This window comes from Chaetura pelagica, unplaced genomic scaffold (genome assembly GCF_000747805.2).
Source record: "Chaetura pelagica isolate M959 unplaced genomic scaffold, ChaPel_1.0 scaffold221, whole genome shotgun sequence".
Lineage (NCBI taxonomy): Eukaryota > Metazoa > Chordata > Aves > Apodiformes > Apodidae > Chaetura > Chaetura pelagica.
In genome coordinates, this window is record NW_009952533.1 from 10655914 (window position 1) to 10669116 (window position 13203).

General features: G+C 35.7%; 1 protein-coding gene across 1 annotated transcript in view; it reads right to left on the minus strand.

The window, feature by feature from the left end:
• Positions 1-13203, minus strand: part of LRBA (LPS-responsive vesicle trafficking, beach and anchor containing) — a 408793-nt gene that overhangs the window by 93793 nt on the left and 301797 nt on the right. The window contains exon 47 of the mRNA XM_010009006.1: positions 2060-2212. Within this exon, the coding sequence (XP_010007308.1) occupies positions 2060-2212 (153 nt within the window). The remainder of the gene's footprint in view (positions 1-2059; positions 2213-13203) is intronic.

Sequence of the window (13203 nt, forward strand, 5' to 3'; positions counted from 1 at the left end):
TCCTGCTGATGAAGCATTTCATCCTGAGAATACAGCACAAGTGAGAGATATCACAGAAAGCTGCAAGAAAGGCAGACTCAAGCAGAAAGGCTTTGGGAAATGATGGAAGGATGACGTAGGTACAGAGAGGTGAGGGTGAGAAAAACCTGGCACCAAGGCTAGAAATGAGCAAAAGAAAATTAAGAACTAAAATCTTAGAAGAGGAGGAAGCAGGAGATGGAGAATAACTTCACAGTGGGGAAAGCCAGATCCGTAATTAATAGAATGAGAAATTTATTTTATACAGAAACAAACATAAGAGATCAAGGCCATAGACTGCCTTTGACAAGTCTGCTTAAGAACACAGCTTTTAATTTCTCAGGCTATCCTGAACCACTAACACACCCTAAGCTCAAAAAAGATGTCAGGCTAACTCCCTAACCCATTACCTATCAGCACAATTGTAAGATTAAAATATGCATTTGCATATGGTTTGCCAAGTAATCCTGCTAAATGTTAGTGTATTTCATACCTCATTTAAATAAAATTTGCACATACAAAGCAAAACACTAAATTCATCTAACATTATTTGTGATTATGATGGTGCATCCCACAACAGCCTGCAGAGATCCAGCCAAATGACATTTCTGAAAACTATGATATCATGCCACCAGTAAAAGTGCAGTATAAAGCATTCTGATGACTTACACATTACAGATTTCTTCTGATGTGACTGTTCTGCACTTTTATGAATATGAGTTCTGATGTTCTGCCAGCAACAAAACTTTTTCCATTCCCACTTTTCTAACTTAGGGATATCAGGATGTTATCAAGTCCAAGCATGGTATCTGAAGTGTTTGAGTGTTTCCATGCCTTAATTAGTATTTCTCAGCTTGCTGACTACCACATGAAACTGCAGCCTCATTTTTCAAGACTCACTTAAAAAAACTTCTCTAATTTATTTATTTTAGAGCACTGCTAATAAAGAATCCTTTCATTTTGAGAGAAGCTTAATGTAATAGCTTTGAGGATGTGCTGGAACACCAACCATGATAGTGTAGCAACTATTCTGTAATTTATTACACTGCACAGAGGACACAGTCAAAACAGGCAGTGCTAACAACAGAATTTTCCAAAACAGGGAAGAGAAGAGTCATACAGGTTTGGGGACTGAAGCAGGCAAAGGAGAACTCAGTTTTATTTTCTTGTAAAAATTGCTCTGAAAAATATCAATTTAATGGAAGAAACCAGAGTCAGCACAAGATTTAAAATGCAGCCTTCTTTCCTGAGGTGTTCACTGATCGTTGGAGTCAAATGGATACTAAATTTAAAAAACCCTCAAATTATATTTAAGTGATGAGAGTGACAAATATTACTATGATTAAAAAAAGCTTCTCCAAGTCTTCATCATCATTTTATTAGCTCTTTAGAACCACAAGAGCTGACATACAAATGGGATAAGATCTTCAGTGTATGTAGACCACATTGAAAACTTTTTTGAGCAATTCTATAGAATGACCAATTCTATATTGGAGTTGTTCAGCCTGAAGAAGAGAAGGCTCCAAGAGACCCTCATAGTGGCCTTCCAGTACCTGAAGGGGGCCTACAGGAAAGCTGAGGAAGGACTTTTTACAGGGACTTGCAGCGAGAGGACAAGGGGTAATGGCTGTAAACTGAAAGAAGAGAGATTTAGGTTAGAGATCAGGTGGAAATTCTTCAGTATAAGGCTGGTGAGACACTAGAACAGTCTGCTCAGAGATGTTGCGGGGGCTTCATCTCTGGAAGTGTTCAAGGGCAGGTTGGATGGGGCTCCAAGCAGCCTGTTCTAATGGGAGGTGTCCCTGCCCAAGCAGGGAAGTGAGAACTCGATGATCTTTAAGGTCCCTTCCAACTCCAAACATTTGGTGATTCTGTGATTTTCTTCCTAATCTTGTAAATCTAACATTTCTTCATATTATTTCAGTCATAGTCCCACCTAAACTATAAACAGCTATATATTGCAAGTAAAGATCCAAACTATTTCAGAAGAATCGTGCAAAACAAATGTTCCTTGACAGACAACACAAGATAGACATCTTACCAGTCTGTTTATACGAACAAATTCTTCTGGGGTTTTGGCCCATGGTGGAAGTTCAACATCAGACACCACTGTTCCATCATCCATCACTCCCAGATTGTAATTGTTGCTGTTGACAAATATCTCTGGGAGGTAATAGAATTCAGGAATCAATTCCTGTATACACAAATGAAAAACAATGCCATGTTATAAATTCTGTCAGAGCATGCACTTTGTCATGTTAAAAAAAATAATTATTATTATTAGCATAGCATTAGGCAAAGAGAGTATACAGACATCCACCCCCCTCCCCTCCAGAATAGGAAAATCCCTACCTTCATACTTTCTAAAATTGAAGCCTTTAAATACGAAAAATCCTTGCACTTTTAACATGACAGAACTAAAACACAACAGGCTATAAAACAAAGAAGTCAGAACACTGGTTTTGATTGCATATTATGTACAGAGAAACTTAAAAAACTAAAGTAATGAACATCACATGGTACAATAATATTTAGTGACAGACAACCAAGGATGTTAAGAAGTTGGGGAAAACCGCTTTTTTCCACATCTTGTTACAATCCCCATTTTTAAGTGCTAATGCACAAATGGCAGGCCATAGTTTGGGTGAAAGTAGCACCATACGTATTCATTACAAAGGTGTAAATAACAGTTAAATTCTTATTCTTTCTAACATAAAGGGTCTAAGACCTTAACGTTTAGGCTACTATCTAAGATTGTTCAATGCTTGGAAATTTATTTTTTTTTTTAAGTTATACCACATTTTCAGAAAAAAACACACAAAGCTGAATCGAGTCAATATTTTTCTTTCATAGAAAGGTCATTAACTCAATTATGTGTCCAGTCTATAATTACAGGGAAGAATCATGCATAATTACACACTCACACACACAAAAGAAGGAAGGAATTTCACATGGTTACAAGGTCTGTGGATGCACTGAATTCTTTGTCAGGATCATTGCTGCTTAAACAAGTGGGCTCTACAGGCCTGTGCTGAACAGGACCGGAAGGTGGCATTTAACACCTCCATGGCTGGCCCTTCCTGGCAGTTTTGCAGGTAGAGCCTGCTATGCTGAACTCAGCTGAGGAAAAAAACACAAGCACATACAGCAGAGGAATTATAATTTCCAAGTCTTATGAGAAAAGCAAAGTAATACTAATGCCTAAAGAAAGAAAAAATTTAAGCAGATAATGGCACGTTCTAGCACAGAATTGAAAACTATATGTGAGGAAGTAAAATCAAGATCCAAAGGATAAGAATTTTCTCCTGGATAAGTGGAGTGTTTCCCTGTTTTGCAAACAGACATGCAGCTTCATAAATTATCATTTGTTTTGTAAAATATGCACTAGGATATATATAAACATATCTAATTTGATGTGATTGGAACTTAATTTACACACTTTTACAGATGTCTCCAAAGTCCTGCATCACACAATAAAAAAGTCCATTAAGATATAACATATATATTTCTGCGTTTAACATATTTCAAAGATTTTGTTTTGGTTTGGGTTTTTTGGGGGGGAACTTGATGATGAGACTTAGATAAACCAAATAAACCTGGCAATTTGATGGATTTGGAAAACTGAGCCACTAAACTACAGAATTTACTTCCTTCGTAAAGAAAGGATCAATACATGTAATTGCTTCAGGAAGTGTATTTCATAGCAAATGACTGGTGTAAAATTGGCCTTCCATCCAGCAAGTGCAAACTACATGCCACTTAAGTAGCAGGAAAAAAAAAAATCAGACTGCCCTACTGGCTTTGTCTATAGTGGGTGTAGTATGTAGCTACGTCAGAAGCTCAGTAGATCAGACCTGAAACCCAGTCTTGACATGGGTCAATGGATCAGTGGTCTCCCAGATAGCCCCTCAGGGCCAGCTATGGCATGAGCAGCTTTCCAAATGGCTGAGTGTAATAGGGAGGTCATCAGATTGTGCACAAGGTCAATCCGAAGTAGCCAGGGCAAAGACAGGAAAGATCAAGCAGGAATTAAGCTATTATCACCTCCATTCTTGTGTGAAAAACTCCTGGCTTTGAATTGTACATCTTTTTGTTTACAGTCACCTTAATTAACTAGGCAGGGTAAAACCATTCTTCTGTACCAAATGCTTGACAAGTACTTGATAAAAAGAGATTTGAAACTATTTAATTGGATAAGTGAAAGAACAAGAACATATCAAGGAGAAAGGTTTGCAAAAAGAAAGTACTCCAACACTGATTTTTCTGTAGTTTTTATCATCATCAGACAAACTAACAAAGAAAAAGCAGAGGTGCTGGACTATTAATTTGATAGCAGCAGGCACCACAAATATGAAATCATACTATGATTCTGAATACTTAAAACATAAGCTCATTACATATGGTACTGATGTTTTTATTTATATATATATATATATCTGTACAGCTATTCATTAGTTTCTTTTAAGATCAGAAAGCATTTGGCTTTCCAGAACACACATTGTTTTCATTAGATTACACAGGAACAATATGCTGTCTGGAAACTTAAAAATTCTAAGTAACTTCTGTTAGTTTGACTATTAGAAACTTCATAAAACTTATTTCATTACTACAGAAATGAGTTTGCAGGCAGTTTTTCATGACACCATCATGATTCATTTTTACAAAAGAAGCTTCTTTATTACCTGATTTTCTTATATTGACCATTTACACATGGGAAAATGCAGTGTAAACACATACACTGGGTCATTCTAATGGAGCAGTATTTAGCACCAGTTTCCAATGGGTGAAAATGACCACATTAACTAAAGGCCAACAGCTTTCCTAAAACCAGCAAATAAGCCTGATAATAAAATATATAATTTTTATCAAGTTTACAAATATTCTTCATGTATTTGGTAACTGCAGTAATTAGTAGGCCTTTTCAACTCGATTTACTGAGTCTTCTCCTTTTTTCTTAAGATATTCACATTACATGCATTGATTGATACATAAACAGCAGGTGCTGACTCATACTTAACTCCATTAATAATGGAACGTTTTGTACACCTGAGAACTTAAAAAATATTAATTCATGCACATTTTGCTTGTTTTTTAAGGGGGGAACAAAGGAGTTACTTGTGGTTTCACACAAGTACCACATGAAGATGGAGGACCTGCCATGAGGAATCAGGCTGTAGGACCACTTAGTATCTTACCTGGAACAGTGACAAGGACTGGAAGACTAACACAGGGCAAATGCAGTCTTTCCACAGATATTCTACCAGTTTCTTACACTTACATGGTTTTGAACTCTGTGCTTCTGATTTTTAAAATCATTAATCATGTCTTCCATACTGTAGTTTCATCTACAAAGGTTTTCTTTTGGCTATTCTAAAACTGTTCCCTAACAGTACCAGTGGATGGTTCTAGCACCCATATTATGAAAAAGAGTAAATACTAATTCCTTATTCACTCTTCTATACATTATAGACCTATAGAATCACATTATTCCTCAGTGGTCTCTGCAAGCTAATGGTTTCTACTAACTTTGATTTGGTCCCTCTGGAGGTCTTCCCCTCTGACTACTCATTTTGGTTGCCTTCATACTTTTTCTAATTCTACTGAACCTTGTCTGGAACTTTACACACAGTAATGGTAGAATTGTCCCACATTGCTTTTTTTAAATAAGATTTTACAGAATAATGAAAGATCTGTATGATTTGTTGAAGCTCTTGCTTTAGCACAGTTGTCTTGAAAATGAGTTTCAGAAATGCCTGTTGCAATTCACCAGTTCCATGGGGTAGAGACCGACATCCTTATGATAAGCAATATTTCACTCTTTCTGCTGTGTTTTTGATGTCATTCAAACTGATGAAGAAGTTCACAGAGAATATTAATATGAATCAAACACACAATATTTCTACTGGTATATTATTTTTTAAAAAATTAAAAGTGTCATATCAGGATTCTTATTTAAAAGCTTATAAAATTCTTCATTCTACCAACTATTGCCCTTTACCACATGGAGACAAAAATTCCTAAGTAAACTTCACTAATTTTTTATTTATTTTTTTTTACAAACATGTGAAATCTACAGAATGTCAGTTTAACACTGGTAATTTATTTTCATGTTTGCCACCACACATAAAAAATCTACACAGGATACACTATTTCTTTAATGTAATCATATGTTATTTTCTTCTTTTGTTTAGAAAACAATAAACAGATGCATTTTCAAGCAGAGTTACATGATCTGCAAAGGTGTCTAGGAACAATGACACAGATTGCCTAACCATATTAAAGCATTTATAGGATACCAGATTTTTAAACTAAATTATTTCACAATCACATTAAGCAATATTAAGCCTATCTATAACCTGTCAAGAAGAATAATAAAAGTGTGTATTAGAAGTCTAGGTTTTTATTCGCATTGCCACACTTTATTTTTTCTGTTAGGGGACTCCAATGGCATTCTAAAATATATACTCATCTATTAAATAAATTTAAATTTCATTTTTTCATCACACTTCAATGTAATAATTTTCATGACTGTGGGAAAGTATAATTCTATGTACCTGTGAGTTTCCCTCTATCTGCTATGTGTGTGCTGTTTCTCACAGAATTAAGAAATTGGCTCAAGACATTGCCTGAAATTCTCAAAACTTTTAAGAAAAATACTTGTGCAGGCTTCCATTAAAATTCTAAATTGAATTAATGAAGAAATTAGTCTTATTGATGCATAATAATCCTGTTAAACTTCTAAGATATTATATTTCAAATACTTCCTAGCTGCAGAAAAATATTAAAATGTTCAGTAATTTAAAATTAAGGAAAAAAAATTATAAACAACTCCAGGTATTTATTTAATTAATGTAGCTTAATGAAATATATAAGTACAATTAGTAGTTGATTCACTATTGATGAATAAGTAGCTTTTATTAAGTCAATACTTTATTTAATTAAAAATGCATTTTTAATGCACTTTAAATCCTGTCAATACACATCTTCTATGTACACAAAATTATTTTACTTTTTATTTATGATATATGTAAAAGTATGCAGTGGAATTTATTCACCACATTTATATACTATGTAATATGCTGTTCAGGTTAATTTGACAGAGAAAGAGTAAACTATGTTCCTTTCCTCTATTTTTTAAAATCAACTGGTGGTTAAAATAATAAAAAGATCTAAATGAAATCTTGAAGGTCACCTTGTCCATGTTTCGTTTCACAGACAATTATCTACAACTATTCTTGAAAGATGTTTCTTTGCCTTATTCTTTTAAAATTTACAATAATGGGGATCCTAACAATTTCTAGTGCTCAGCTGTTCAGAACACTATAAAGTCTTCTTAACATCTAGTCTGCTTTTACTGCAGGTGGAGCCCATTTCTTGTCCTGTTTGGACCGAATACAAGCAGCAATTGACTTTTTTTACACTTAGCATTGTGTAGGAGCAGTTTTTACATCAGGGAGACAGCAAAACCCATTCCCACCAGCACTTTCTGACCACTATTTCCCTCCCGCAGGACAGGCAGCAGACACACCAGCACATGGGAACAAGAAGTATTTAGCAGAATTCATCTCGATATAAGAATGAAATTATTCACAATGAGAATTACTGTTCCTTGGAACAACCTTCTCAGAGACATGGCAGAGTCCTCATCAGTGGAGGTTTTCGAGGTGGGACTGGAGAAGGTGCTAGCTAATCTCATCTAGGGTCCCTTTCCCATGAAAAGTTGGACCAGATGATCTTAAAAGGTCCCTTTAGCCTGGGCTGTTCTGTGGTTCCATGAAATGAAATGCACTGTGCCTGCCAGTCAAAACCTCCAGCAGGGTAAAAGCATTACAAGTGCCACTGCCAAGGCACTTTATGTTTCTGTCCTTTTTCCTCTTTTCTCCAAAGTAAACAACCTAAACCCTTCAATTTTATATGACTAGTCTCATTTTCCAGACTTCTGGCCATTCTCCTTCAGACTTGAGCAAATTTGTTCATTACTTACTTAAACTTTATTATTTCAACAGCTCCACAAAAGCTTTGGAGCAGATATTAAAAGTATTTGTTTAATTTTTAATACAATTATGGCTGGGTATAAAAGAAGCAGACCACAAATATTAGATGGAACTTTCTGATTCATACACCCAGATGTTTATATTTTTAACTACTGCAGTTCCCACAGATTACCATACACAGATCTGACTATTTAGACATACTTTTTTTTACTCAGAGAAGTATTTTCCTTTTATGGATCTTGGCACAAGTTTACAGAAAACTAAATATTTCAGGAAAACCAAAGAACTGCATCTTAAATATGTTAAAGGTTTTGCTACAACAGACATACAGTTTTTGGTTAAAAATCTGAATTACTAGGTACCTGCTTCTGAATTTTGCTCTTGGACATCTTTGACCTTGCTACTAATATGACATGAAATTTCTCCCATACAAAAGCAATGTTGCCAGTCTAGCAGCAACTTTACTCCTTGTAACTTTTGAAACTCCCGTCTATTACATGGAGAAGTATAAAACAATGCAAAGCATATGTAGAAAAGCTTATCAGGTTACTGGGTGTCTTAGGCATGCTTACGTTAGACAGCCTGTTTCAATAAGCATGAGTCGCCTATTTGCAGAGTTTCAACTTTTTAATATATATATATATGTTTTTCTTGAAAGAAAGTCATTACATTTGTCATTCTCGGTTTCTGAATGTTCCAGCAGCTTGGAACCCTAGAGTTTCTTGCCTCTAGTTCCAAGGCTTAAACAAACTGCTTAACATGCCTTAAAATCAGACATATTCAATCCTGCAGTTTGCATGTGCTCATTGGACTATCTACAGCCCCCTCCACTTCCTCCAAAAACACCTTAAGTGTCTTGGTCAATTTTATCCAAATTTTACAGCAGATTATAAAGATAACTAAGTTCCTATGAGTTTAAAAAACAATAAGCAGCTGAGTAGAGTGTGCCTTGAGAGGCCCAGTACATGCAGCATAAGTTTACATTTTAGTAGTCTCCACAGAAGCTACACAGAGAGAGCACCTGTTCCATCACTGAGAAATTCTTAATTAGAGGTTTACAGCTTTTTCAACCAAATGAGTCAATTAATTGCAAGAAGCAAATCCATAGAGGCAAATGCCACAGGAGAAGGATTCTCCCCCCCCTTATAAAATACTACAACTATTAATAACCTTTTTCGAACATTCAAAACCTGATGTATCATTAGGTAAAGAGAATTTTCCCAAAGCACACCTTAATGTTTATAAAGTTCGATGATGTAGTTCAGATTCTCAAGGCTTCTTGAAGACTCTCATGCTTGAAAGAAAAAATCCACATTGAATATAAAAATCCACATTTAATACATGTAGCCCATTAATAAATTACTAATCCACGCAACAGTCACAGAAACTAAGCAACATCTGACTGCAGGTAACACTAGCAGTCTTTTAATTTTGTGATATATTCTGTATATCATATAAGCATTTGGTTACAGATCTAACTTGTCTCCATAAAAAAGATTTTCTGCCCAGAATTCATGCTTGTTTTAATAAAATACAACAGAACCCACGGACAAGAGCAGGTTTAACACTCTAGTAAAAAGAGGACCTAATAATTTATTTGCAAAGTCAAAAGTTTCCCCGGATATGCTTCTTTCAGTAAAAGTATGTGAAAAAGACACGTGAGTACTGGACATATTATGACTGGATTTCTGTATCATTTATCAAAATTCAATGGATTTGTATTTTTTTATAAGTATTTTGTATAGACCTTTAAGAACCCCAAGCTTAAAGTTTTAGTCTGGATGGCATTTAGTACTGTGAGCTTTGCAAGTTGTTATTTAACTCAAAATACGTACTGGAAAGGAAGAAAATGTAAGCAATATTAAAGGACTGATGTACCTGGGCACATTATATTATTATCTGAGAACCTGTCCTATGAGATCAATGTATAAAATTATTTAATTTTGCTTTTCTGCAACTATTTCCCATAATTTTAAATATTCAAATAATGTCAATCAGATACATAAGCTATATCCTAATACCACTGTCTAATTAAGAAGTCGCAGCACCAAAACTCAGCAAATCTTGTTAAATATTGCATACTGGTAACCAATGTTTTAAGAACAATTTACAAAACCTGAAGAACAGTACATAAGAGCACTAAGAGCTTCAAAAAGACTTTGAGAATGTGCTATGGCAGCAGAATCCCTGGTTTAGTACAGTCTACATCTAGTTCAAAGTTGGCACTGTCAGTTTCCATAGGCTGATTGTATCAAAAACATTTTTGTCCAGGATCAACTTGAATCATTAGCATAGACATGACTCAGAAGCAAAGAATTAAAAAATGGCTGAAAATTGAGAAGGCAATTACTTTCAAACAAATCACAGGACTAACTTTCAGAGATTAGTACCCATCTTGCAATGGAACAGTATGGAACAGTGTAACTGGAGCCTACTAAGGTTTTGTATAAGTTTATGGCCTTTTAGTATCTCCTTTAAAATAAAACTAATCAAATGCACCAAAAACAATCCACACCCAAGCCCATGAAAAACGAACACAAAGCAGTACAGTAAAAGGCATGAAGAACAGTATATAACCCTAAAATAGTGAATGTAACTTAGTTAAAAATGGTAAAAAAACCTATCACATTAAACCAATCTAATTTTCTTTTTAAAAGGTAACTGCAATATTGGATGGTGAAAGAAAAAGAAGAAAGATGTTGCTTCACCTTGGAGAAAGACACTGAGATTGTCTCAGTCTCCCATGACATTCTTGTAAGTAGAGAAATGGAGATGAGATTAGGTTACAATAACGTTGGGGTACCCACAATTGTAACCCATATTCCAAAAGCAGTTATCAATAGTTCACTGTGAAATCGGGAGGACATAGTAATGGGGTCTGTCCTGCTCCTAGTGCCAGTCAAAAATCTCATTAATGATCTGGCATAGAAGGTGCAGTAATAAAATTCCAGGTGACACTAAGAAGGCAACACAGCTGTTTGGAGGACAGCATGAGAATTTCAAATTATCTTGAAAAACTGTATGCATGTATTTTAAAAAAAAAAAAAAACCAAACCCAAACAAACCACAAAACAATCAGCAAAGTACTACACTTGGAAAAGCGAAATACATGCAAAGAGCAACATGGGTAACAATTACATTGTTTTACATAGAACGATAAATAAATTCATCAAGACAGATTAGCTATCAAGCCAGAAATAACAACTGCTTCTGAACAAGTATGTGCAAATCTACACATTCATCAAAGAAAAATAGCAAAGCAAAAGGACAGACTTAACTTCTGTATTGTGGAACTTAGTTCAAGCCCCAAGCTAAGTTACTTTTCTGTTATACACTGCCAGGCAGCCCACGTTTGCTTTTTATACAGTATAAACAAAACTAACACAAAACTAACTAAACACAACTAACACAAAACTAACTAAAACATGTAAATGAGTGAGTTAATGGTCATGCCTTTGTAATACTTTTAAGGTACTAAGTGATACTCTCTAAGACTTTAAATACATTTACTATTCTCAGTGAAGAAGCTTTAACTTAAAAACACTTGGTTAATAATTTAAAGGCAACACTGATGAGCTAATTAGTCAATAACAATGCCAGAGTGATAGTGAGACACTAGCAAACTTCCAAAGGATTTTTAATTTGCATTGCTTAAATAAATGGATAGGGGAAAACTAGGAAATTAAATTTTATGCAACATATCACCTCTTGAAATCAAAATCTGAAAAGTTCAACCAAAGGTTATACTGCAATGCAGCCCTAGTTTCCTGCTTTGATCATCAATCCAAGGCTTTCACAGGATATTGACAAAGATTGCTTGTAACCACACATATGCTTCAGCTTTCTCTGTTGAAGTGATACCAGCTAACAAGGGTTGCTTCCACAGCTAGCTCATGTTAGCCTTCCTTGCAATATGCCTCCAAGATTAACAATGATCTTAAAACAGTGAGCATCAATAACTACATTTATTCTCTTCACATGAGAAGCAAGGAAAAATAATTTCCTGTAATCAGCTCAACAGTTCTAAAATTTCACACTTTTTTCAGCTGGAATAGGAACAAACTCCTTTTTCCTTCATGCCACCTAATGCTCGTGCTTATAGATACAATACCATTCACTTTGGCCTGCAACTTTCAAGGTCTTAAAAGTGGCTCCCCAAGTCCTTTAAATCAATGCATTAAGCTGTGAGGTTTTCATCAGTTGCAGAAGTACCAACAGGAATCTGAAGATCTTATGGTCAAAAAACCTTAGCATTATTTAATCAGCCACAACAGGCAACTACAGTTATATTCTCAGCCCATCAGAAATGTAAGGTAAAGCTTACAACCATTTCACCTCTTGAGAGATAAATGTTTTTACTATGTGTTTGCCACTGATTGAATGGCATGGGCATCCAGATTCTTCAGCAAAGCTATTTCTATGTCTGTTCATACCTAAATTTTCAAGAGATTTCACTCTTAAATAATTCAGTCTATCTCAAGTTCCTAACTAACTAGTGAGTTAATCTACTGTTGAGCATAAACAAGCTCTACATTGTCTTTAAAATGGCCAAGTGTTTTTTGCACTTAAGTGGCAGCCTCCCCATCACACCTAGAACTGCATTCATCTTTGAAGGAGTCAGCTGCTTTAAAAAAGTACACAAGAATCACAGAGTGTCAGAGATTGGATTGGAACTCTGAAGATCATTTAGTCCAAACCCTCCTGCCAGAGAGGGACCAAAAAACTAGGGCAGATCACTCAGAAAGGCATCCAGACAGGTCTTGAAAGTCTCCAGAGGAGATTCCACAACCTCTCTGGGGAGCCTGTTCCAGTGCTCTGTAACCCTCACAGTAAAGAAGTTCCTCGTCAACATGAGGTGGAACTTCCTATGCTTGAGTTTGAATCCATTGCCCCTTGTCCTATCACAGGGCACAAGTGAAAAGAGCTTGTCCCTGCTTTCTTGATGTCCAGCCCTCATGTATTTATAGACATTAACTAGATCCCCCCTCAGTCTTCTCCCCTCTAGACTGAAAAGCCCCAGGTCTCTCATCCTTTCCTCGTAAGGCAGGTATTCCAGCCCCTTAGTCATCCTCATAGCTTCCGTTGGACTCTCTCAAGTAGATCCCTATCCCTCTTGAACTGAAGAGTCCAGAACTGGACACAATACTCCAGGTGAGGTCTCACTAGGATCAAGTAGAGGGGGAGGAGAAAC